The sequence below is a fragment of the Chondrus crispus genome, genomic scaffold (assembly GCF_000350225.1).
Source record: "Chondrus crispus Stackhouse genomic scaffold, scaffold_417, whole genome shotgun sequence".
Taxonomy (NCBI): Eukaryota; Rhodophyta; class Florideophyceae; order Gigartinales; family Gigartinaceae; genus Chondrus; species Chondrus crispus.
In genome coordinates, this window is record NW_005179313.1 from 11,276 (window position 1) to 38,093 (window position 26,818).

The 26,818-nt window shown below is 55.8% G+C and overlaps 3 protein-coding genes; all 3 read right to left on the reverse strand.

Annotated features, from left to right (window-relative positions):
- Positions 1-12,033: 12,033 nt before the first annotated feature.
- CHC_T00001218001 (hypothetical protein) lies at positions 12,034-13,557 on the reverse strand. XM_005718593.1 is given in 2 exon segments: positions 12,034-12,159; positions 12,160-13,557. The coding sequence occupies 1 exon segment, from the start codon at positions 13,555-13,557 to the stop codon at positions 12,160-12,162; it is 1,398 nt and encodes a 465-aa protein (XP_005718650.1). The 3' UTR covers positions 12,034-12,159.
- An 897-nt stretch (positions 13,558-14,454) lies between these two features.
- On the reverse strand, positions 14,455-14,805 carry CHC_T00001219001 (hypothetical protein). Its single transcript, XM_005718594.1, has one exon. It carries the CDS (start codon positions 14,803-14,805, stop codon positions 14,455-14,457), a length of 351 nt encoding a protein of 116 aa, XP_005718651.1.
- Positions 14,806-14,811: 6 nt separating this feature from the next.
- Positions 14,812-16,096, reverse strand: CHC_T00001220001 (hypothetical protein). XM_005718595.1 is given in 2 exon segments: positions 14,812-14,926; positions 14,927-16,096. 1 exon segment carries the CDS (start codon positions 16,094-16,096, stop codon positions 14,927-14,929), a length of 1,170 nt encoding a protein of 389 aa, XP_005718652.1. The 3' UTR covers positions 14,812-14,926.
- Between the last annotated feature and the right edge of the window lie 10,722 nt (positions 16,097-26,818).

The following is a 26,818-nucleotide window of genomic DNA, read 5'->3' on the forward strand; positions in this document are numbered from 1 at the left end:
CGCTCGACCTCCCCAGAACCAGACGGAATTGCGGTCATTCTTAGGAATGTGCAACGTGTACCGTCGGTTCGTGAAGGGCTTCGCGAAAATAGCCGCTCCGCTAAACCGGAAGACGGGGAAAAATCAAGCCTTCGAGTTTGAGGTTCTTACCGATGAGGAATACGAGGCGTTCGTGGAACTCAAGAAGCGCCTCGTGTCCCCACCGATCCTCGCTCTACCCCGTTACGGAAAGAAATACACCCTGGACACGGACGCTTGCGCGTACCAAGTCGGCTGTGCCCTACTACAGGAGCAGCCGGACGGCGACCGCTTACCGATCGGTTATTGGAGCCGCGCCCTCACGGACGCGGAGAAGAACTACACCACTACCGAGAAGGAGTGCCTTGCTGTCGTGTGGAGCATCCTCACGCTTCGACCATACCTGTATGGGAATACGTTCGACCTCCGTACGGATCATGAGGCCCTCCGCTGGGTTCTCAACCTGGCGGATAGCTCCGGCCGGCTAGCGCGCTGGCGTCTCCGCCTAGCCGAGTACGACTACGACGTACAGTACCGGCCGGGTATTAAGCACCAACTGGCGGATGGTGTATCACGCCTCCGAGTTGACGGCGCAACCTCCGAACCGGTTGACGACGAGGTCCCGTGTTTCGCGGTACAATGGCAAGAGGAGGAGCATAACCCCCGCCAAGGTACCGTACACTGGGAGACCCCCGTCGACCCGGGGAGAGCTGAGCACGCGTTCGCGGTTATACCCGAAGAACGCGACGTCTCATCCGTAACGGTGGAAGAGTTCCTTCGGGAACAGGCCGACGACCCCTTCTGCAGGGCGGCCGCCGAGACTGTGGGGAACCCGGACTCGCGTTACGACATTGACCGATACGGGTTCGTCGTCCGCAAGTCCCCCCTCGATGAGACCTTGCAGCGGATGGTACCGAAGCGGCTCCGGGCGAAGATATTGTACCTCGCCCATCATCCCCGCCTAGCCAGACACCCGGGCGGTACGAGGATGTACTATACCCTCCGGCGGGAATATTATTGGCCTCATATGGCCAATGACGCCTTCAGTACCGTACGGAACTGCGCGTCATGCGCTGCCACCCGGGGAACCCTGGTGAGGCACCAGAAGGATCTCAAGCTCTTCCCAGCGGCAGGACCGCTGGATTTTGTCGCCATGGACCTGCTGGGTCCTTTACCGAAGACGGCGCACGGGAATCGCCACGTGCTCGTCATGACCGACCGGTTTACGAAGCTGACGCGCAGCATCCCGTTACGGACAACCACCGCGTCGGTCGTGGCAAACGCCTTCCTGGACAATTGGGTCTACGTATACGGCGCACCTCGTTACGTGCTAACCGATAACGGACCACAATGAGCCGCCAAGTTCTTCGACGCGGTGTGCGCCTTGCTGGGGGTGAGGCACTACCTGACTACCGCCTATCACCCCCAGACGAATGGGCAAACCGAGCGGTTCAACCGTACTCTGGTACAGCGCCTCCGACACTATGTCGCGGAGCACCAGAGGGACTGGGACGAATACATCCAGCCCCTGACCTTCGCGTATAACACGCAGGTCCACCGGTCGACGGAGACAACCCCATTCGACCTGGTGCTGACGCCACCACCGTCCGGTTTGGCACTGCCTGGTACTGTACCGCAGGATGCCGTCTCCAACACGGAAGATCCGAGAACCCCGGTACAGTACAAGCGCGCGACGCTGCGGAAACTACGCGACGCCCTTGAGCGCGCGCGGGTGAAGCTAACCGCGGCGCAAAGGCGATACAAGGCCGACTTCGATAAGAAGGTGCGTTTCCGTCCGGTCATCGAGGTGGGAGACCTGGTCTATGTTGACCGCCCACCTCGGCCATTGACGAGTACCGAACGGGGAGACCTGCCAAGTAATGACGGGGGACCCTCCGTCAAGCTGTTGCCGAAAACGGAAGGCCCGTTTCGGGTCCGATCCGCTACGGAGACCACAGTGGTCGTCAATCAAGACGGAGTCTCAAACCGCGTGAGCATCGATCCGATAACCCGGATGCCGCGGGGACCCCGCGACGTCACTACGGCCGCCCCGACCCAGCCCGCAGCGGCCGGAGAACCCGAACCCTCCGCGGAGTATGTGATCGACCATCTGGTCGGTCACCGGGAGAACCGCACAGGAACCCAGTACAAGGTCCGCTGGTATGGCTACGCCCCAGCGGACGACACCTGGGAACCCGCGGAGGGACTCCCCCAGGCCTTCATAGACCGCTTTTGGCGCACGCGGGCGGCAGCACGCCACCGCTAATACCGCACTGGGCAACCCAGCGCGGGGCGGGACGATCCCGCGGAGGACCTCCCCCGCGCGGCGGCCAACCGCCACCGCAAACCCCGCGCCGGAAAACCCGGCGCAGGAGGGGGTGAGGTCGCCCCAGACGCACGCGGAACCCCGCGTGCGCCACTGCAAACCCCGCACCGGAAGACACGGCGCAGGAGGGGGCAAGGTCGCCAAAGACGCACGCGGAACCCCGCGCACGTCACCACAAACCCCGCACCGGAAGACCCGGCGCAGGAGGGGGCGAGGTCGCCACAGACGCACGCGGAACCCCGCGTGCGCCACCGCCCACCCCGCGCCGGAAGACTCGGTGCAGGAGGGGGCAAGGTCGCCAAAGACGCACGCGGAACCCCGCGCACGTCACCGCAAACCCCGCGCCGGAAAACCCGGCGCAGGAGGGGGCAAGGTCGCCAAAGACGCACGCGGAACCCCGTGCACGTAACCGCCCACCCCGCGCCGGAAGACCCGGCGCAGGAGCGGGCGAGGACGCCACCGACGCACGCGGAACCCCGCGTGCGCCACCCCAAACCCCGCACCGGAATACCCGGCGCGGATGGGGGGCGACTCCGCCGAGGGTCTACTCCAGGCGGCCACCACCCGTTTACGGCGCACGCGGATCCCCTGCGTGCCACCGCCCGAGCCGTACCGGATGGACCGGCGCCGGGGGCGAAGCTGACCCGCCGGCAGGACGACCTGACGCGGCGGTGGTCAAACGGCTTGGCGCCCCGGTGCATACCCGCCGCCGAGAGACGGAACCCAGCCGCGTAAATACTGTATGGGCACGACCTCGCCGGGGCTCCAGGGCACTGTGGACCACGAGTTGCGCGAGCGGCATACACCGCCCGGCACGTGTGGCCGCTGGACCATAGCGGCGGTTCAAGACGCCTCCGATCCTCGGGGGGTACCCAATCGGAGCTCGTCAAACCGCCGAGAAACCACCCGCCGCAAGGAAAAAGCAGGCGGAAATTACCAAGGAAATGGCCGGTTCCGCCCCAAGCCGGTAATGGGGACGCGCACCGGGTGCTGCGGGGGGAACGGGAACCCGCCCCCGCAACGACCCGTCACGACGATAGTGCGGTCGCCCGCCCGTCGGGCCGCGGTACGCGTCAACCCGACATGGAAGCGCTGAGGGAAACCCGCAGCGGTACTCCCGACCAGCCGGTCGGGAAGATCTCACCCCGACGGGCGACCCCGGGGGTAGGCCACGGGCCGCACCCGTCGCGGTAACCCGCCACCGCAAGAGCGCGTGGGCAACCGCGCGCTACCGCTGCCCCGCGCCGGATTAAGCCGGCGCGGAGGGCCCTGGACGGCAAGGAGGCGACTCCGGTCGCCGGCTTTTAATTAAGCCCAAAAGGGGGCTACGTTTTTCCTCCTAGAAGGATGGGAAAAAATCGTAGCTCCTTCCCGTTAACGGCATTATACTCCCCGGGTCTGCCCGCGTCCGGAGGTCCCAAGACGGAAAATCCGACTTTGGGAAGGCCCAAGCGGATTTGGAAGCCGGAACTGTAAACAGCTGTTTCTGCTCGTTTTTTACAGTTTCCTTTCGTTTCCAAATCGGGGCCTCCGCGGAAAGTGACAATGGCAGGACTTACCGACCGGTTTTGGACGAACGGCAGAGCGTACCGCCGCTGGGAGCTCCCCACTGACCGCACGGACAGGCTGGCGGTCACACACCCCGCTGTCTCGCGGGTGAAAGGGCACCGTTTTTGGAAAAACGGCCAGCCCTCCGGGGGGGTAGGGGAAAATCGCTTCTTTGGCGCCGGTTTGATGATGCCCGGCGCCGGGGGAAGACGCCCCACCGCAACGGCGAGCCTATCCGGACGGTTGAAGGTACAGCGGGTCCGTCTGCTGTACCTGTAAACCCGAATTCCCGATCGGTTCTTCAACGGAACACTGTACGGGAAGAAGGGCTACGATTTCCCCTCTAGAAGGGCGAATAAAAATCGTAGCCCATATCCGAGAACGGTTCCAGACTCCTGAGGTCGTCGCCGACCTGGGAGTATTTGGAAACAGAAACGTGTTTATGCCGTTTCTGACTGTTTTTTTACAGTTTCTATTGGTTTCCAAATAGGAACCGTTCGGGAAAGGGACTACCGTGCGGTTTTCGCTCTCTGTTTTGGCCGACAGAGGTACGGCACGCACCGGGAAAGGTCTGAGACGTACCGGTGCGGGGCTGGCGGGGGCGTACTCGTGGGGTTTTGGAGGAAATCGAAGGGGAATTCTTGGAAAAATGGCCAGCCCTCCGGGGGGGTCCTGGAAAAACGCTTCTTTGCGCCGGTTGTTCGATGACCCGGCGCAGGCTGAAGCCGCCCAATCCGAACGGTGGCGTACCGCAAATGGAACCGGGAGCAGCAGGAGCGCTGAACTCCTCCGCGCGGGTCGGGAAATGACCGCCGCTGCGGGTGTGCATGCGGGTGAGGACCCGAGGAAGGTACCTACTATACGGCCGCGTCTCCGCGGCCGACGCATGGTCTCCGTTCGGGATAGAGGACCGTCACAGCTGGCACGGATTTAGTCCGCCGCGACGGGGACGTGTCGCGAAATAAGGAAGGGGGTCTGTAGTACAACGGCGCGAAGGCAATCGCACCACCGCTGCCGCCCCGGGATACAGTATGATGGGCTGTAAGCGCGAGAAGAACTGTAAGGAGTTATATTTACAGCACACGGCCGGTGCGGAGTACAGTGGTACCCCGCTGGTTACACGTGTAGGATCCGAACGGTAAGTAATTAGTAATTAGTAGTTAATGGCACAAATTAGCCAATTTAGCACAGTAGCTGGTATACAGTAAGTAACAGCCACTGTAGCGGGACAGGTGTCCTGGCGTCCCACTTAGGGGTTAAGACGGGGGGCACCTGCCCCGTTCCAGTAAACGGGGGAGACTCGCCTCCCTTCCCTTTACGGCTTTTTGCTAACTCCGTCCGGTTTTACCTCTAAGTCTCAGGCTTCTAACCCGTGACCGGCCGTCCGGATCTAACACCACCGACCGGCTGCGCGTCACCGGCCACGTGAGCCTTCCCTCTTTTCGAGTCCTTCCGTACGGTTTGCGCTCGCGTGGGTTACCCAGCGGCGCGCGCTCCCTTACCTCTAACCCCCCTCGTTCCGAGTGGTCGGGACGAAGGTAGTTATACCACAAACGCCGTGCCCAGGAGGACGGGCACCGCAAGCTGGTCGGCGACCACGAACGGAATGCGGAACGTCGTGTTCCGCAGTCGGACGGCCAGCTGCACGACCGCAGTCAGCTTGAGCGGGTTACTGTTCGCGCCTGCCAACTCTGGCAGGCGTGCGTGTCGTACGACGTAGCGCGTCCAATCGGGAGGAAGGTCGGCCTTCCTCACCAAGTCATACCCCGAGCAGGTATCGACTGCAATGTATGAGGCTTGAACGCGTTCCCCTCGGTTGCGATCGAGCCAAGGACGTTGTATATCTTCGATGTCATCAAGCAGATGACACCGTCGACTACCTTCGGTGACGACGGCTCGGCCAGGTCGTTCCGCTTGGGCCGCCGGCGTCGGTTCCGGCTTCTCTTCCGTGGTCTTCTGCCTCGGTCGCGGGGCGTCCGTCGGTCGGTGACGTCCTCGCGGCAAGTCGCGTCCGTACGCGACTTGATTTCTTCTGGCGGCCCCGGACACACGTGGGTCGGGCCGCCAGCGCGTTCGATGCGCTCCTTATTTGGCATGTGGCTCACGGTGGCCACGGTGCCTCCTTCCTCCCGCACCTCACTTACGGAAGTCTCGGTGCGCTCGTGTGGAGTCGAGGGGAATATTATCGGCAAACATTCCCCTCCTCCGCCGGGGTTGAATCGTAACGGGTCTAGGTTGGTGTGACAAGACGGCTCACGCGACCGCGCGAACGTAACCGTCTTTACGGGTTTTTCGAACTACCCGAGCTGTCGGAGCTACCCGCCCTGCTATCGTTAGCCAGCGCATCAGCTGTTCCCTGGCCGTGGTGGTGCGCGTCGTTCCTCCACTTTGGCTGGGCATCCTCTACGAAGTAATTGGATGCTTGGCCACCTTGAATTGCAACGTCCGGCCGCTGCAATATTTGAGGGGCGGCGAGAACCGGTTCTCCTCCGCCTCCTTCCGTGGGCTGGGGGTTCGGATCCCCAACCTAATCTTGGAGGTACATGATGGCGTTCTGTACCCCTTGGGGCAACTGGGTACGGCCCCGGTCGCCTCTTCCATCTCGACGGGGATACCGCGTATCCATCCGACGAGGGTCACGCCGATCCCTTTGATCGGTTCCCGGGTGTCGATACCCGCCTTCGCGAGGGGCGAAACGGACGCCCCCACCCGATCGGTTCGGGTCTCCTCGCCGCGGGCCTCGGTCTTCCCGCGTAGACTGCTGGATGAGATTGCACATCCCAGGGCGCGTCTCCATCGGATAGCGGTAGTTCTTGTACGCCGTGAACTGACGTTGTTCAGGCGACAGGAACGGGCACGCGTACATGGCGTGGCCATACATTCGGCACAGCCAACAAACGTACGCGCTGCCATCGGTCCACGCGAACGTCGCCGCGTGGCGTGCCTCTTCGTCGGTGAGTCGAGGCACGTAAGGCGGCACGCGATCCCCTTCCCGACTGGAGATATCCAGCTCTGCCAGGTTGTGGTTTGGACCACCCGTGGCTTCTGGCGTGCGCGCGAATGCAGTCGCGTATCTTCCGGTCGATCCCGTGGAAGCTGTCGTTGGAGGTCGGCCTCCTGCGCGGTCGAAGCCTTGCGTGATGAGGACAGGGTCGGCCTGCCACTCATCTTCTCCTATGTGGAGGGATGCCGCAGGCGAACTTGTCGCATGGGATCTCGGGGTTCGATTCCCCCTCGCTGCCGGTTTCGGATCCGGCAGCGGCAAACCGCGCCGAGCGTGGCACGTTGTGCCTCCCGTCGTCGCGATACGGCGGATCGTTGGAAGTTATGTCTTCTGTTGCCCGGGCAATCGTTGGACCGTGTCAGCCACTGCGGCCCGGGTTGCAGGGGCTAGTCCGCTTACAAATTCGTGTAGCGTACGGACGTCTACCGGACCGGTGTGCGCGGTGAGCTTCACCGGCTGATAGACGCCGCAGCGGGGATCGAAAGAGAGAATCGGTTCTTTTGATCCGCGGGCGGTATCTCCGCGTCTTTTTTCGTCCACGTACGGTACGCCTGTCATCTTCCGCATGTCTCCGGCGACATGCGGCAGCGCTTGGGTCTCGGACGCGAAATTTTCGTCCGTCTTGGGGCTTCGCTGCCGAGTGACCCGACTGGTGTCGGAACCAGTCGGGCTCCCTTCTTGCGCGTCGTGCGCATTCGGAAGTACAGTGGCACCGGGCCCTTTTGGGGGGGCTCCGGGCGACTTTTCGGCCGATGCCAGTTCCATCCTACGAACGCGCCTGACGGGGTAACGGGTAGTGTAGGTACGTCTACCGGACCGGGGTGCGCGGTGTAGTCCACCGGCGGGCAGCCGCCCCAGCGAGGATCGACGGAGAACATGGGTTCTCCGGATCCGCCAGCGGCTCCACCACGGTCTTGGTCGTGACAGTACAGTACCTGTCGCAACTGACGCATGTTTCCGGGGCATGCGGCAGAGCTCGAGTCTCGGACGCGAAGTTTGCGTCCGCCGTTGGTTTGATGTCCTCCGCGCTCCGACTGGTGACGGCACCAGTCGGAGGCCACTCCTGCGCATCGGACGCGCCCGGAGGAACAGTGGCACCGGGCCCTCTCCAGGGAGCTCCAGGCACCCTTACGGCCGAGTTCTGTTCTAACTCACGAGCGCACCGGCGCGTCGAGTTAAGTTCCGCAGCCGTATGCGCGAACGCTCCCATCTGTTCGGCAGATGGAAAGGCTGCGTGTCCCGTCGTACCCCGGAGTTCGTACTCGCGGGTCGACCTGCAACGTCCGGCGTAGGGGCATCGATGCGCGCGTCCTCGACAAACACTAGACGGAGTGCAACTGGTCGACGAGCGGCGCAAGATCTCCAAGGACTGAGTCACGCGCTCAAACCTTCCTTCGTGGAGGGAGCGCGACTCGTCAGCTGACGAGTCACGCTCCTTCCACGACCACGTCTACGCCCGCTGTACTAGCACAGCGGGCGTAGACGTGATCGGTCACGTCGATACGAAGGGATGTTCGGACATCCTCGACATACTCCGCGATGCGTTCGTACATTGCGCGAGCGCGTCCTTCTGAGTAGTCCAGCGACGGTTTGCGATCTCGAGGACCTGCCGCGCCGTCGTCGGGTAGGACGCGTAGTGCCGACGCCTGCACATCGGTCGGTGCGGAGTGGATCGAGGGTTCGGACCCTTCGCTCATCTCGACGCGTACGGACGCGGAGGAAAACGACAACCTTCTCGGAATGATCTTCGGGGTCTTCTAGGTCGGGAGACCACTGTAAAATAAACACCCCAACGTCGAGGGGGTGTATGCACAGTCCTGCTAGACCCTGATCGGAGAAGGGAAGCAACCCCAGCTAACGGAACCGGGCGAGCCCGGGTAGTAGTGGTAGAGCGGGTACGGTCGGGGACGCGCGCACGCGCGGGCCGATCTACGCCTCGACGCCCCGGCGCAGCGCTGGGTGACGTACCAGAGCTGACGGGCGGAGGCGGATCTAAGCTCGCTCGCGTGCTTGCGCGTCCCCCGGGGCCCGCTTGGCTCCTAACTAGATACGGGCTAGTGGGAACCCGTTCTAGAATAAGCGGGGCGAGCTTGACCAGATGCGTGGGTTCTGGACAAGCTCGTGCTTGTCCTTTCTCTCTGCCGTGGGTCTGCCCTAGTATTTAATATACAAGTAAGTCCTATCATACTACAGTACAGTACGTACGGTACTATAGTGCTACTGTAGTCAGTGCGGGCCGTGCCGTACTGTAACGCTGCCAGCCATCGGGGCTGACAGTACACGTGTGTTACGCGTGTGTGCGCGTGCTGTCGCCTGTAGAGTTCGGGCTTTACAGTAGCTGATTTAATCTAAATCCAGTTAGAGATTATACTACACTAGATACTTCACTTGGAACAGATCCACAAGGACTTGGAAGCCACGCGCAAACATGAGGAGGAGGAACCCTCAAGACGAGAACGACCTCTTTAACTGTAGTGGACCTGGGTCGAATGTCATTGGTCGCATCTACACAGTCAGTCCACGAGAGGGCGAGAGGTACTTTCTCCGCTTGCTTCTCACGCAAGTACCAGGGGCTATTTCTTTCCAGAATCTGTGCACCATCGATTGTGTACAGTGTTCCAGTTTCCGAGAGGCCTGCTGTAAGATGGGACTGCTTGCATACGACGCGGAGTGGAGGCACGCCTTACGAGAGTCCTTCCGTTCTTCGCTTGTGCCTCTATCTCGCGTTTTTGCTACTATCCTGGCATACTGCGAGCCGTCTGATCCACATACACTCTGGAACAATGTGTCGTTATTCTTGACAGATATACGTGCACGCGCACGTGGGCCTGGGAACAGTTCGCGCGGACAACAGCTCTCCAATGATGAACACGCTTTGTCGTACGTCTTGCTAGAGGTGATAGACGCGCTGCAGTCCATGAGTCGTTACACTCTCACGGATTTCAACCTACCTGAGCCTATGTAAGACCTTCCCCTGTTGCACGAAGGGCTGTCTACGAACTCGGGTCATGTGAACACGGAAGTTCTGGAGCAACGACTTCAGCAAGCTCTTCCACATTGGTTCCATTCTTCCAGGCGTGTCCGTCCAAAGCTTGCAAGGGCTAACTTCCCCAGCACTTGCCCCAATCGCAGTTAGTTCTGCTTCACCCAACTCAAGCGATTTCTTGCTGGATGCTCCAGGAGGCACCGGAAAGACTTTTTTTACCAATGCTATACAGAACGTGCTCACCATTCGTGCCAAAACTGTTTTACCTGTTGCGACGTCGGCAGTAGCTGCAGTCTTATTGGATGGCGGCATTCAGTCTTTAAGATTCCTATACCTATTTTGTCAGATAGTACGTTTAACATCTCGCCCAATTCCACGTTACGTCATGATATGAAAGACGTCGACTTGATCATATGGGATGAGATCGGAATGTGCCATAAGTATTGTATAGAAGCCGTAGATTGCACCCTACGCGACCTGACTGGCACAGACTTTCCTTTCGGTGGTAAACACGTCCTGTTTTCTGGAGACTTTCGCCAGATTCTTCCAGTTGTGCCGGGCGGGTCAAGAGCACAGATATTCAATGCATGTGTCAGATCCTCGGCTCTCTTCCAAGGATTCAAGTCTCTCTCTCTCACTGAGAACATGAGACTTTCAGCTCTTCGCCAAATTACGTCCGCAGGCCACGAAGCTCTCCAGTTCGCACCATTTCTGCTTCAAGTTGGTGAAGGACGACTGCGAGGTCCAAACCAGCCCGACATGATACGTCTTCCGACCTCTATGCGTACTGTGAAATCCATCACAGACCTCTGTCGTTCCATCTTTGACGGAATTGCGACACGCCATTCTAACATGGATTAGATTACTTCTAGATTCCTTCTAGCAACTAAGAACAGTGCTCTGCCGGAAAGCAGTGAGATTGTTGAAGACATGATTCCGGGTGCGTATCGCACGTTCTTGAGCGCAGACAAGGTAGAAAACGAGGATCGAAACGCCCTCAGGTATCCAGTAGAACTATTGAATACACTGACTGCAGGGTCTTCTCTACCCGACCATCAACTAAGGTTAAAGAAGGGTTTTGTTGTCATGCTTCTTCGTAACCTCGACCCAAACGATGAACATGTCAACGGCGCTAGATACATAGTAGATAGAATGTCCAACAGCTTGCTTTGTCTCTACGTAGCTACTGGAAGTCATCAGGGAAATCCACTCTGCCTGCCTCGCATGCCCTGCGGACCCGGAGACGACAACTTTCCTGTCCCAGGATTTACAAGGACCCAATTTCCCATTCGCACTTGCTTTGCCATGACTACAAACAAGGCGCAAGGACAGTCTTTTGGAGGACTCCTGGGACTCGATCTTAGAAACCACTGCTTCTCTCACGGTCAACTATATGTCGCCCTGTCCAGGACCACACGTCCTGGCAACGTCATTGTTTTGACATCGGAAGCAGATGAAACTACCTGCAACGTAGTGTTCCCTGAAGTCCTTTCGTAGAGGGACTTTATCGATAGAGTTTAAATAAAGCTACTTTACGTTTTTTTCAACCACCCCGTGCCTTTACCACTCCACTTTATTACATTCAGACCCTTTCGCATTCCTCCCCACTTGCGGCGCGCAACGCGCGCCACGGAGCCCACTTGTCTCTACTAATTCCTTCCTTTTCTATCCCGCTTCGCATCGCTTGCGTACATGCGGCTATCCCACCAATGATACCCGTCAACATGACCCCAACCATAACTGAGTAGTAAAAATATTGCCCAGCCAAGAACAAATATCCAAAACGTGACGCCTCGAGCCCCACCATGCAGTAGAAGACAACTGCAAAAACAAAGTTTTCAACCATCCCACCACCTGTTACGCCTTTGGTGCGTGCAGCAGTTCCAAAGAAGAGAAAGGCGACCTGATATCTGTTGTGCTTTTAGGCGGAGGCGCGGAGGCGTACTGTAGTAGTAAGCCGGGAATCCTCCGTTCACTCCATTGATGATATCTCGGTTCTGCGCGTCAGAGACCAAGATCGGCAGAAGTGGGGACGCGGGCCCCGTACCTTTCGAGAAACGCGGGATGGATAGAAGACGGCTGGATGAGGGATGAGAACATGAAAGAGTTGGATTCGGTTGGCGAGACGCGAGATGTGGCGTCGTAGAGTGGTACATGAAGTGTTTGCTCGAGTTGTGACATTTCTGGGGCACCCTAGACTATCCTACTATCCTTTATCGACGTTCTTCACGGAATTTGTATGCCTTTCACCTTTCGCGGTAGAGCCGCCTTTGACTTTCATCTGTGCTTCCCCACGGAATTCGTATGCGTTCCACCTTTCGCGGTAGAGCCGCCTTTGAATTCCTCCAACTGCCTTTCGAGCTCATCTACTCTCGCTTGTGCTGCTTTTGCCTTTGCTTGTGCTGCTTCTGCCCTCGCTTGGGCTGCTTCTGCCTCTGCTTGGGCTGCTTCTGCCTTTGCTTGGGCTGCTTCTGCCTTTGCTTGGGCTGCTTCTGCCTTTGCTTGGGCTGCTTCCTTTGCACGCCGTTCTACTTCCTTTGCACGCCGTTCTGATGCAGCAGTTGCTTGCGCTTCTTCCATTGCACGCTGTTCTGCTTCCTCTGCACGCCGTTCTGATGCAGCAGCCGCTTCCGCTGCTTCCGCTGCGATTGCACGCCGTTCTGCTTCCTCTGCACGCTGTTCTGATGCAGCAGCCGCTTCCGCGGCTTCCGCTGCACGCCGTTCTGATGCAGCAGCCACTTCCGCTGCTTCCGCTGCTTCCGCTGCACGCCGTTCTGATGCAGTAGCCACTTCCGCTGCTTCCGCTGCTTCCGCTGCTTCCGCTGCTTCCGCTGCAAGCCGTTCTGATGCAGCAATTGCTTGCGCTGCTTCCCTTGCACGCCGTTCTCTCCGGATCGGTGACTGGGCGGCCTCTGGTGCCGTCTGCTGCGGTCTAAATATCTTTTCTGCAGTTAGGTTGCGTTCACGGAACAAAAAGCAGTCCACAAGCGTATCCCCTGTGTATACAACCTCTGAGTCGTAGTCAAGACGAGAACGCGTGTTTCGGATTAGCTTTCTTACTATCACGCGATCCGTCTCACGATCTAACATAACATATGTCTCAATCCCAGTGCGGCAGTACTCCTTAGACTTGGCGTCCATGTCAGTCAGTCTGTTGTTCGGGGTTGTGATTTCTATTACCATGCGTGGTATGTTGTCTTCGTGAAATATGATTTTCTGTGACCGGGGAGATGCGTTACCGGCGCTTTGAGCGGAAGCGTACGGACCCACAACAACATCCGGAATTCGGACGCTCGGCGACTGACTCTTCCCGGAACAGACCTTAACTTTGGGCGCAGTGTAGATATTCACACGATTGTTACCGGTCAGCTCGGCGGTAAGGAACTTAGCCATGATGAATCCCTTCATGATCGTGTGTTGAGCATCGGTCATGTTGGGGCGATGAAACAAAATTCCTTCAACAAGTTCGTAACGATCTTCTGCTTTGTTCGGCAAATCCAAGTACACATCAAGTTCGCAGGGGACGAGATGAAGCTCACCAACATGCTCGTCTTGCACGAGGAGATCGCTTTCGTCGGCGAATGTGGACGAGGCTGGAGAAGTGGGAGAGTTGAAAGTATTGGGAGACTGGGGCTGCGGAAAAGCGCTGTCCGAGTTGTGTGAAGGAAAGGCCATGTTGCGGCCTCAAGCGCAATCGCCTGGTCTAGATGTCTTGGACCCCCGGGTGTGTTAGTGTACGTAGCGGAGCTGAGCTTTTTGTCCAGGGGCAGGCCACTTCGGAAGCATCGAATGCGGCAGTGTTGGATATCGCTACTACATATACTGTGCACATCCCTCTCCACCTGTCTCCTGGCCAGGGGGCACTTCCTTTTACCACACCCAGAGCAATGGCAAGAAGTCAACAACCATCATACAAAAGTACAGAATTAGAATTAAATCCTACTTTTTGGCTTAAAATTGACCTCATTTTGTCTCACTCTTTTCTCAGATCCACCTCTCAGATCCACCTCAGAAACAAAGACAGTTTGCAATGCATCAATGAGCGAGCGGCATGCCAGCGGTGCACTCTGCGCAGCGTTTCCGCCGACACAATTCAAACCAGCGACCTGCCTGTTCACAGGTCACATGACCTCGCGTGACCATTCCTCATCGCAGCAACCAGACTGAGCTATATGAGCACTGATTTGTCACTTGCAACACCTGACGTGTCGCAATCTGCACAGGAACAACAGTTAGTCCGAATCCAATCCCCGGCGACGTGCAGGCTAGAGCGGGTGGAGGACGGCGCGCAGAAGAAGTTGAAGCGCGAGCAGGAGCGGCAGCGGACGAAGACGGCGGAGAAGGAGGTGGCGCGGGCGGGATGGGCGCGGCCGTGCAGGAGGTGCTGGCGAAGAAGGAGCGGCAAGGGCGGGTGATGAACACAAGCAGCGTGAGGTTCGACGAGCGCGACGGGCGCGGCGAGGTGACGTTTATGATTGTGTCGACGGTGGGGATGGAGAAGAAGCGCGGGCGGAAAAGCGGTACAAGTAAAGTTTCCTCAAACACTCCATGCCTTTATCCACTCTATTCCATTTATTTATATTCATGTATTGATACTTTCATTCCAAAAACTTTATTACATTCAAACCCTTTCGCATTCGTGCAGCAGTTCCAAGGAAAAGAAAGGCGACCTGATATCTGTTGTGCTTTTAGGCGGAGGCGCGGAGGCGTACTGTAGTAGTAAGCCGGGAATCCTCCGTTCACTCCGCCGATGATATCTCGGTTCTGTACGTCAGAGACCAAGATCGGCAGAAGTGGGGACGCGGGCCCCGTACCTTTCGAGAACCGCGGGATGGATAGAAGACGGCTGGATGAGGGATGAGAACATGAAAGAGTTGGATTCGGTTGGCGAGACGCGAGATGTGGCGTCGTAGAGTGGTACATGAAGTGTTTGCTCGAGTTGTGACATTTCTGGGGCACCCTAGACTATCCTACTATCCTTTATCGACGTTCTTCACGGAATTTGTATGCCTTCCACCTTTCGCGGTAGAGCCGCCTTTGACTTTCATCTGGGCTTCCCCCCGGAATTCGTATGCTTTCCACCTCTCGCGGAAGAGCCGCCTTTGCCTTTCCCGAACTGCCTTTCGAGCTCATCTACTCTCGCCTGGGCTGCTTCTGCCTTTGCTTGGGCTGCTTCTGCCTTTGCTTGGGCTGCTTCCTTTGCACGCCGTTCTTTTTCCTTTGCACGCCGTTCTTTTTCCTTTGCACGCCGTTCTGATACAGCAGTTGCTTGGGCTGCTTCTGCCTTTGCTTGGGCTGCTTCCTTTGCACGCCGTTCTGATACAGCAGTTGCTTGCGCTTCTTCCTTTGCACGCCGTTCTGATACAGCAGTTGCTTGCGCTGCTTCCTTTTCACGCCGTTCTCTTTCCTTTGCACGCTGTTCTCTCCGGGTCGGTGACTGGGCGGCCTCTTCTGCGGTCTGCTGCGGTCTAAATATCTTTTCTGCAGTTAGGTTACGTTCACGGAACAAAAAGCAGTCCACAAGCGTATCCCCTGTGTATACAACCTCTGAGTCGTAGTCAAGACGAGAACGCGTGTTTCGGATTAGCTTTCTTACTATCACGCGATCCGTCTCACGGTCTATGATAACATATGTCGCAATCCCAGTGCGGCAGTACTCCTCAGACTTGGCGTTCATGTCGGTCAGTCTGTTGCTCGGGCTTGTGATTTCTATTACCATGAGTGGTATGTTGTCTTCGTGAAATATGATTTTCTGTGACCGGGGAGATGCGTTACCGGTGCTTTCAGAGGAAGTGTACGGACCCACAACAACATCCGGAACTCGGACGCTCGGCGACCGACTCTTCCCGGAAGAGACCTTAACTTTCATCTCAGGGTAGATATTCACACGATTGTTACCGGTCAGCTTGACGGCCCTGAACTTAGTCACGAGGAATTCCTTTATGATCGCGTGTTGAGTATTGGCCATGTTGGGTCGATGAAACAAAATTCCTTCAACAAGTTCGTAACGATCTTCTGCTTTGTTCGGCAAATCCAAGTACACGTCAAGTGCGCAGGGGACGAGATGAAGCTCACCAACATGCGGTTCGTCTTGCACGAAGAGATCGCTTTCGTCGGCGAATGTGGCCGAGGCTGGAGAAGTGGGAGAGTTGAGGGTATTGGGAGACTGTGGCTGCGGAAAAGCGCTGTCCGAGTTGTGTGAAGGAAAGGCCATGTTGCGGCCTCAAGCGCAATCGCCTGGTCTAGATGACTTGGAACCCCGGGTGTGTCAGTGTAGCGAAGCTGAGCTTTTTGTCCAGGGGCATGCCACTTCGGAAGCATTGCATGCGTAGATAAGTGGCAAGAAGTCAACAACCATTATTCAAAAGTACAAAATTAGAATTAAATCCTACTTTTTGGCTTAAAATTGACCTCATTTTATCTCGCTCTTTTCTCAGATGCACCGCAACGGTGAACACCTCATAAACAAAGGCAGCTTTGGTGCATCAATGACCCAACGGCTTGCCAGCGGTGGACCCCTTTGCGCAACGTTTCCGCCGACACAATTCAAACCAGCGCCCTGCCTGCGACCTCGCGTGACCATTCTTCATCGCAGCAGCCCCACGCCTTCCTGGCGACAAGCCAATCCCCGGCGACGTCCACGCGGGGGCCGCCCCCGCTCTGACATTTCTGTATTAGCAACGTACAAGCGACTCACAGGCTCCGAACACATCGCAACGGCGTGGGAGACTCCACAAAGTCGTAGGAGACCTCCCTCACCCGAAGGACTGCATGCTAGTGGCAGATCATGACTGACGACCTCTAGTGATAGATCTATCCGACAGGGGCTTGTTCTCATATGAGGCCGGCGATGTGCTCATATGAGGACAGCTCCTTTTTCGCAAAATATATATAAATTGAATTGAACATTCAAAAAGCTACCTTGAGCACTATTTCCTTAACGTGCATGTTTTCGGTAACAGCATATTGCAGAACACCCTGATAGCAGCTTTGAATACGCAAAAAGCTTAAGGATGTGCCCGACGATCTTTCAGAGCTTCTGATTGGTCCGATCCAGACGCTCATCAGACGATTGTGGCCATTTATTTCGGTGATCCGTTACAGTTTTGACCAATCACGTGGTCGAGCGAAGCACAGTCTTATGGATTTTCCAGATGCGCCACATCCCCTTGAGACAGTGGGCACAGTGTTTTACACGGCCAAGTCCAGAGTCACGTTGAGGCAAACAGCAGCGGGTTTGGCTCTGCAGCCTTCTGAGAAGCAAGCGTGACATGGCCGACACGCGCGCCGATGAGCCGAACGACCCGGAGTTCATCGCTATGGCGCCACTCGAGCCGGCAGAGGACGTTCCAGACGCAGTCCTTACGGAGCAACTGTTGTCCTTCGGGGGCATTCTGTTCCTTGAGCTACAACACTGGCGCGATGACTCGCAAAAGCGGTATGTTGTAAGCGCCGAGCGAGGCCATAACATTCTGGCGCAGCTTCCAACGGGACACGGAAAGTCGGTGCTGGACATTGTCCCGGCCTTGGCGAGAGGGGGCCTCACGTTGTTTGTGGCTCCGACTCTGTCTTTTGTCGATGATTTGTACGCCAAATGCGTTTCTCGGCAGATACTTGCCTTCCGAATAACTGGGCAGTCGCAGTACGACGATCAGGCTCTCTGCGGTGAAGCGGTCGTGCACTGCCAGGGCGGTGTTGTGTTGACGACTCCCGAGAAGGCCTGCTCGGGGCAAATGCAGTTGCTTCTTGAGAAGGTTCACTTTACGCGGGTTTTTATCGATGAAGCACATTGCTGGGTTGCGGACGGGGAGTAGCGGTCGGGTCACATGAGGCTCACGGGTTGGCTTGGGCCATTCATCGAGAAGAAAATGATGTCTGTGACGTTCATGTCGGCAACCCTGCCTGGTGACTTTCTCTCGCGCGCGTCCGAAGAACTAGACGTTCCGAGAGAGTCGTGGACTGTTCTGATGAGCAGCGTGTCCCGACCATGTCTGCGCTTGGAGGTTGAGTCAAAGGTCCGAGTGAGAGGAGCTGCAAAGCGTATCGCCGAGCTATTGCAGGCTACACCGGAGGCTCAGTGCGCGGTTTTTTTTGCTGGCTGCCGTCGCAGTGCGACAACGTGTGCAAAAGTCTTCGGAAGTTGGGAAGTGTCGCTGCGCGTGCTGGTAACTGCCTCTGCAATGTCTACTACAGCGCCCTTCCTATGGAGACAAGGCGCCGAAGGCTGCGAAAGTGGCTCAGCGGAGAGGTTCGATGCCTCATTGGCACCACGTCAATCGCGATGGGAATCGATCATCCAAGTATTAGCTTAGTCGTTCACTACGGGTTGCCCGATTCGGCAACGTCTTATGCACAGCACGTCGAACGTGCGGCTCGCAGAGCAGGACAAACAGCTCGATGCGTGCTTATGTTCTCACCTCTGGCGGACATGTCGGGCTGGGCCACGCTGTCCAATCTGCCTAGCTCCGGGCAGCCCGCTTCTGGCGCCGCGGCGGTAGACATCGGTGGGCGGGCAGAGCCCGATGATGCCTTCATTGGGAGAGCAGCATGGGCTGAAATCGAGTTTGTCAGGCAGGACACGGAGGACCGAAGGAGGTTCTATAGGGGCCTGGCCGCAATAGTTCTCATGGCTCGACGTGCACAGCTGGGTACATGCATGCGGCGTCTGCTTGGTCTGGCTTTTGTGCAGTATGAAGATTGGAATGCTGAAAGTGACTGTGGAGACTGCGTCGCGTGCACCGGCGCCGTGGGGTGTGGCAGGTCTAAGTCTAGGGACGCGACCGTTTTTGCGTTCGCAGTTGTGGCTGCGGTGGGCTGCTTCAAATCGCGGGGGATAGGTGTGCAAGAGGGATACGAGCTTGTGAATGCGTTTTTCTGCAACGGGTCCTTCGAAGGCGCCCCGCAGGCTGTGGTAAAGCTCATAAGGTCTGCTAGCGAGGAGGAGGGGCTTGACGCAGAGGCTCTGGGGGAAGACCTACACGCATCGCTGAGTTCAATTCTTCTAGATCCCGCCACCAAGCCGGCTTCGGTGCTAGCAAGAGCTCAGTTTGAGTTTATGTGCCTTTATGTTGTTGCCGATTCGAACTGCTTATCCATTATTGCGGTCAAGTCCGCCACTCGATTTCGCAGCATTCTGCGCCTCGTTGCCGTGCCGGGCTCCAGCGGCTTTCCGGGCTCGGTTGTTGTTGGTAGAGAAGTTAGGCGGCCGACGAGACCCTGACAAGGCGCATACACAGGCAAAGACCTCGCTCACAAAAAAACGGAAGCGACATCGCTAGAATCGCTCTCAACTCTGTCGTAGCTCAAACATCCACTGAACGTCCACGGATACTGCCGTTGCTCCACTACCAAGTGCCGCCGCGCGGAGCAAGTCATGCAAAGCCCCCCGCGCTCCTCTCGTCTCTCCTGTACTTTGCGGCGGCTGCATTTCTCAGAGTTGCAGTACACATGTCGCCTCTATGCGGGTAAGACTACTTTTGCGTACTGTCTGGTGAGAGCGTTGTCTTTCGGGAGTGCACGCATTTTTGCAGCATAGGCTCCGTACGGGATCAGCTGGGTTGCAAACGCCATGTTGTACGGCTTCATTCTTTCCACACGCTCGTCGGAGTGCTTCTGACGGGCCTCAAGCTCATCGCACGCCAACTTCATCTGTGTATTTCTGTCGGTCTCCACCTGCTTGTCGATCCGCGCCAGGTATGACTTGTCGGCTTCAGACAGCACCTGTCGGCTGCCGAAGACCATGTCCAGAAGGACTTCTGCCGTCCAGAGCACGCTCCTGTTCCACACAAGCACCTGTATGCTCCTTCGAAGAGTTGCGTTTATCCCGTCGTTGCCGCTCTTTCCATTGGAGGATCCGTGGATGACCATCGAATGATGGAACGACTCGTTGATGGAAGTGTTTGCGTCAACCAGCACCTGTTGCTACTCCTCTCGTCGCAATGCGGCCCGGATGCGCTGCTTCAGGAGCGCCGCGCTGTTCTCGCTCAAAGAAGCCAGGGACCGATTTGCGGGCACCTGATACGACGAGCCCAAGCCACTTTTGACACAGATGGAGGATGGTTGACATTGACTGTGGTCGCCCCTCCAGTGGTCCACACAGCCAACAACTGCGTCATCGAATTGCGAGGCCGACAATTTGTTTTGCTTTCCAATGTAGTAGCACCAGAGCAGGTGCTTTTGTAAGTTGACTATCAGCGCGACGTGCTCCTCGCTCAGCGTCTTCCGATTCTCGCCATATGCCTTGAGTAAACGTTTTTTGACAGTTGACGAAAAATAACGCAGGTCCAGTCCTATATCACGAACAGAGTCTAGCTCGCGAGCCTTTGCTCCCAATCTCAAATCACCGTCACAGACGAGCGTAACCTGCTTCCTAGCACTCACCAGCCTCTTATTCACGTCTGGCATGATAGCCTCGAAGTACGAGTCCTCCATAGTCTGCGACGCGCCTGCCACTCCATGCTCTCCTTCAAATGACACGTAGACTACATCTGCCGCGCTCGACTCCTCCTCAGCATCCTCGCTGTCAGCGACTGCCACTGTCCGGAGGCCTGTATGCCTGCTGTTTTGCACAACGTGAAACCCGACGACTGGGAAGCCGGAAACGTAGCCGTCGGGCTTCTCTGTGAGGTGCGCAAGCAAGTCCCCATACCCAACCGACGCGTTCCGCCCGTGACTCCAGGCGCCGTCAAAAGAGAGGTCAGGCGCATCTCCGGATCGCCCATTCTCAGACTCAAGCAAAATGTCGAGGGCATGCATGCATTCCGCTTTGGCAGCGCATACAATCTTGTCCCGAAGCCCAGCATCCTCAAGGTACCGGTACGAAACTGTGTCGTCGATGCCCGGCCCCATTCCCGTCAGCGCTGCGAAAGTGTCTATCTTTTGTAGAGAGCCTCCACGCACCACAATCGCGATTGAAGCTAACACGTTCAACAAAGCGGGCGAGCGAGCAGGGTGCGCATCCAGGCGGTCTTTAGAGCCTCGGTTCAAGCAGAACTCCCCCAGACACGCGCTGCACTTCACTGACACGACAATGGCCCGCCCCTCAACAATCGTCCCTCGCGGTATAATGTGCAGAGCGTCAACAGCAGCGCAGCCAGGGGCGAAGCATCGGCCCCGACACGCCAGACTGAGCACTAGTTCTGTCCGCAATGTCATAAAAGACGGCAAGTTGCACTCATTCATTCTCTCCAAGGCTCCTGGGCACGACCTATCTTCTCTTCGCTTGGATTTGTTATTTGGTACAGACCTGGAGCAACGGTCGTGCCTCGTGTGCAGCGATGCCCGCCAACGGGGTCAAGCAGATCGTCGTCACTCTCCATGCTGGCGGCAGGCATGCGCAGCCCAGCCGCGTTGACCGTCGGGGCATTCGGAAAGCAAAACCTACGCCGCTTCGAGCGCACGACAACCACAGCTCGGTCACTTTCCAGCCCTAGCGACCGCCTGCGATCTTTCCACTTCCCAGGGGCGCTCTTGGAACCTAGAATAGCTTTGTTGACAGTGTGCCTAACGCTACCAGGAATGACCTCCCTAACCACCAATCTGGCTGCCCTGCGTCGGTCTCTCGTGGATATGACGCCGTCTGCGCGTCCATGCTGCGCGCTCACATGTCGCATGACTCTGTAGACAGAGCCAGGAAACGCGCTCTGTATAGGAACGTAAGATATCTAAGGCGTAGGAGGAGCAAAAGTGCTGCAAACACGACAAAAAGAGTTAGCAATTGATTGAGCCGGATGCATGAGCTAAAAATAGTGTAGTACCTTCAAATCCCATTTTCAAAATAGTTCTCTCGTCTACATGTGAGGCGCAGTCTTGACAATCGTTTGCGGAAGTTTGAAAGATTTTCATCTCTTCGTTTTCCGTACAGACCTTCAAGTAGGCGTCGCCCTCGAGGACTGCAACCAGTCTGCTCTCTCGCATGCACTGCCAGCATATTCTGTCGGATTCTTCCAAATATAGCACTCCTCTGGAGAGGAGCACCTTGCGCAGCAACTAATAAACTTTGTGCGTCGCGTTGCGCTTTGTAGAGATGCACAGAGCACATTTCATGTTGGTCGTAGGTGCCCGTCGCGACCAAAAAGGGCTACAAAGGTCGCAATACCGTCGTCAACTCTACCCGCCTTTTTTCCCTGCAGTTTGAAGGAAAAAAAGCGGGTAGAGTTGCAGTTCAAACGTCGCGGCCCGCTAAAAACAACCTACAAATAGCCCTTATGAAATACCTGCGTTTTTGACCCATTCTAGAAAATATCGTTGGGCACATCCTTAAGAATATTATACAGATTGAGTACCAAGTTGCCTTTTTGAACTGGCGTTTTTGGTTTCGAAGTTACTTTACATAGGCTTTTAGGGTGGTTTGGAAAAGCTTGTTTTCCAGACATATCTAAAAACGACCACGAAGCACATGCAATTCTCACAAAGTTCTTTCTGGTCCCAAGTCAGAAGTCAAGTAGATTTTGGACCATATCTTGGCATCGATGTTGCAGTTTTTGGGATGCTTAGAGCATCTCTACCGCGAGTCTATTATCTAATCTAATGATAAATTTTCAGCCGCAAAAAAACGATACTGTACCGCACGTTTCTAATGTATTAAAAAAACTGGCCTGCGTCGAACATAGAACGGGCCTCACTGAAGTGTCGCAGTGACGCTATTCCGCTTTCGTAGTGGTCTCCACGGCTCTCCACAATCATGTTGTGGAGAACGATGCACGCTACCATAACGTTAGACGCATCAGTTTTTTTCCACAGCCTGGATGGGTTCTTCAGTATATGGAAACGAGCGACGAGCACCCCCAAAAGCGCGTCCAATGTCCTTTCTGATTGCCTCTTGAGCTTTCGCAAATGCTTCATCCTTCTTGGTTGTGCTGTCCCGAATCGTCTTGACATTGCCCAGCTGGGATATATACCATCTGCTTGATAGTAGGGCATCGTTCTTTGCTTGTTATTCCAAGTATAACGAAAGGAGGGGGAAAATTTCCCGCTACAATGCGCTCCATTGTGAGTGATCGGTCTAGAACGTTTATGTTGTTTAAGCTGTCAGGACTTCCAAAGAAGGCATGTCAAATCCACAACTCCCCATCACATATTGCTTCCGAAACAATGATAGGTTTCATCTCCTTTCCCTTAAATTGTCCCGCCCAATCCAAGCTATGGGACAATTTCCATTGCCAATGCAGACAATCGATACTTTCCATGCACCCCTGGAACCCCCTAGCAGCATTGATGGCCATGATACGCTTGAGATCCACCTCACTTGGTACACGGAGGTAGTCGTTTCCAAACTTCCGAATGACAGTGTGGCACAACGACTGAAGGGACTGCAATACGGAGTCCTCGGACATACTTAGACACTCATCCAAAGCGTCTGCTGCTGTAACATACGCAAGCATACGGATAGCAGCCGCCATCCGTTGTAGCGAATGAATCCCTTTTCGGTTCAAGTCATCCTTCTTACGAACGACCACGCCTTCCCCTTCGATTTTCCTGTACAACCGGTCGAATACAATGTGTGGCATCCTGAAACGTCGCTCGAAAGACACATCGGAGTACAGTGGGCATCTGCGAAAATAATCGCGCATGACACGGTTTAGAGTGGCATCGAAGTCGCGGTTGATGTTGCCCTGCTTTCCTGCTTTCGAACCTCGTTGCATGCAAGAAGTCGCCGTACCTTTGAAACCAGGTAGTATTCCAGTCCTTACTAGAAACGACATGGCCTCATCATCGCTGGAGTCAGAGGAAGAGAACACGGGAAAGGGGTTGGAGGGTTGAGGCGTTGCTATTTCACAGGCTTCAAGCTGATGTGCGCAATGTTGCTGATCGGTTGTGTATACTGCGGAAGAGTTTATGGGCGAATCTATTTCAGTAATTCTAATCATATATAGAGCAATAGATCTACTCAATACATTTTAACCACTTGGCCAAAAATTGTGATTAGAGAAGCGAATAGGCTCGTGGGGTAGAGATGCCTTTAATTATAGAAGGCACGAAGCCTTGGTTTCATGTCGGAAGTCTTCGGACTCTTAGTAGTAGCCTCGCGCCAGTCTGGCACACAGCATGCTACACTACGCGAGCTCCTCCACGATCACTAATCCAAACCGCTCTACCGCACGTGCGGCTGCCGGGGATACCAACAGCTCTATTGCGCGAGACGTCCCTACCACTTCGCTCCCCTCCGGGCAATCCCGTTTTCAACGCTGGTTTTTGCTATATACTTGCACCCGCGCGCTTGGACCCCGTTGTCGGCTATCACCGGGTGGTCTCCCGTTATACGCGCGTCCCGAACACGCGAGCTCTGCACTGGAGTTGACTACCGCGCCCTCCAGTGCACGAAAGAAGGAAGTGCTCGTGATGAGCGACGAAAGGCATGTGGATGCATGGAAAATGGAAACACTCGGCTGCCTGCACGTACAAAAGGCGGTTTGCGACAGAAAATGGGTATGATTGCTCCCAGTGTCAATAGACGCTGCTAATCGTACTTTGTGAGTGTTTGTACCCGTGCAGGTTCACAAGGTACACCTTGACACTCCCAGTGCACTCGGCTCGAAATCTGTGTATAGGGCCGCAATCAAGAGTCTCTACTTCAAGCTCCGCAAGCCTGGCCTCCGCGCGCGGCGTAAGTAGGCCTCATGCTGCATAGACCAGTCTTCTCTGCTCATTGCGGACTCTCTTCTCGCGTTCGCAACGCGAGATGATGATGCTTATCGGATACAAGCGTCTTCCGTGGATAATTGCTGCATTGTCACCTTCCACGCCCTGTCAGGCGCTCTTGCTCTGTGGACTAGCACCAGCGGAAACTGCGGCAGCGGAAATTCCTTCTCGTCGGGACCGAAGTTAGAGCTTATTGAGCGGGAACTTTCAACGTCCGAAAGCCTGCTGATTTTCGAATGGCGGTGATCCTTTCCGCTGTAGCGGCTTTCATCATGTTGTGGAATTTTGAGACATATGATGGACTATGACGTTGAAGATTTGCTGAACGAAGCTTCGAGCATGCAACGTCGTGCGGAAAACCTGAACCAAAGATATTATCCATGCCATTAATGATACCCTTCGTTGCCATCTAATGCAGTTGTTATCACACAGCCCATGGTTAGAAAAGCTCTGCCAATAAACCTCCAAGCCCTTGTTCAAGTAGCATCACACTCCTACACGCAGTTGTATATATACGCCAATAGTATGAGCTCAAATTAGCTGAAAACCGGACCACAGAGAAGACCTCATAGGTGTCTAATCTGAATTTCCCAAAACAGGAATATTCGTGCAGAAGTGCTAGTACAAGCTGAAAATCTATCTGCGTGAAGTCGAATGCAAAAGCAACAACATCAACCTATTCAAGACCACTACTGCGTTTTGAATCCAGAAGACCTTCGCAGTGCTTCTCCCAAAATGCAACCCTCCCCTCGGGCCACGATACCGCTTCCTCCATGTGCTCTGCCGTTCGACGCTCAGCTGCGACTACAAGAGCCTTTTGCTGTAGCCTTGCGTGCTGGTCTTCTCTTACGGAGAGGACACCGGTCTCCATAGCCGCACCGTTCACGACTGTATACTCAAAACCATGTCCGGGATGGGGCAACGCGGCTTTTAAATGATTCAAGTGCTGGATATTGTCATCTGGTGCCCCGTGTATCATGGCAGTGGCCTCCTTCCGAACTCGCGACCATTTATGTGCCGGAATACATTCCAGATGACGAATAAAATTTAAAAACTGACCAACCATTGCACGTGGCCTCACTTACATCTGCGCTACGATGTACATCGATTCATGACTTGTAAAAACTCTGTTCGAGTATGCCGTCCGGGCTTTGCCACCTTGCCACTTCTCATCCACTCCACGAGGGTCGGGAAGGTTTTCACTAGCAGTCCGGTCGACAAAAACTGCCAACTTGACCAGTCAATCAGCTGGAGCCATCTGGAAGGATTCCGGCATGTGAAATATCTCGGGAGAGATATTGTGGGAGTCTAAAGTGACCACATCGACCTCTGTCGCACTGATTATTGGCACCATGATCGTCAGAGATAACCATTCCGCGACCTCAGGCATTTTTGTACAAACTCGTTCTTTGTCTTCAAACGGTCACCTATACTAATGTAGTGCTCTATGTTTCCCACGGCGCGCAAGATGCCGTTCAGCGTTTTGAGAGGGGGCGTCTTGATGGCCCAATTTGTTGCTGATGAGGCATTCTTCTTCCACCGGAGACGAGTTTTACCGTTTGCTATTTCGTCGCGCTCCAATGTCCTTGCATTTCTTGGTAGTGTCCTCCGTTCTCAAGCCACACACGTCGAATGACGATTCCCCGGGGCGGCCGCGGGTTTGCAAAGCAGCTGAGTAGTCATCAGATGCTTCCGATGCTGTCTCATTGATACCCACTTCAAGATCGGAAACAGGTTCCACCTCGCGATTGGCAGCGAGGTCGTCCTCCGGACCCGCTTCACGGCTGTTGCGGCGATTATGGCGAGCTGACGCAGTGAGGCTCTTCATGCCTCTGCGACTTGCCATTGAGAGCAGTGAAGAAATTAAAGAAGCGGAGAGACCCGACATTGTAGTATAACCCCCCCCTGGGGGTTTAAATTAGATTAGATCAAGGACTAGATCAGCTACTGTAGAGCGTCGAGCTCTACAGTACCACCGCGCGTGTCCACGTGTACACCACGGGGACAAGGGACATGCGCATACACGTGCACACGTGTACAGCGCGCGAACGAAGCGCGCACGCACCACGAGTGATACGTGTACTGTCAGCCTCGACATAGCTGACAGTATTACAGTGCAGGCCGACCTGCACTACAGTAGCCCACTACAGTACCACGGTACTGTAGTGTTATGATAGAGTGTTTTGTATATTAAATATGGAGCGGACCGACGGCGGCGGAAGGGGACAAGCACGGGCTTGTCCTCAACCGACCGCCAAGGTCAGTCCACCCAGCTTATTCTAAACGTCGCCTTCGC

Coding starts and splice junctions, on each gene's coding strand:
- CHC_T00001218001 (XM_005718593.1), bottom strand. CDS start 13,557: ATGGCCTTTCCTTCACACAACTCGGACAGCGCTTTTCCGCAGCCCCAG.
- CHC_T00001219001 (XM_005718594.1), bottom strand. CDS start 14,805: ATGTACCACTCTACGACGCCACATCTCGCGTCTCGCCAACCGAATCCA.
- CHC_T00001220001 (XM_005718595.1), bottom strand. CDS start 16,096: ATGGCCTTTCCTTCACACAACTCGGACAGCGCTTTTCCGCAGCCACAG.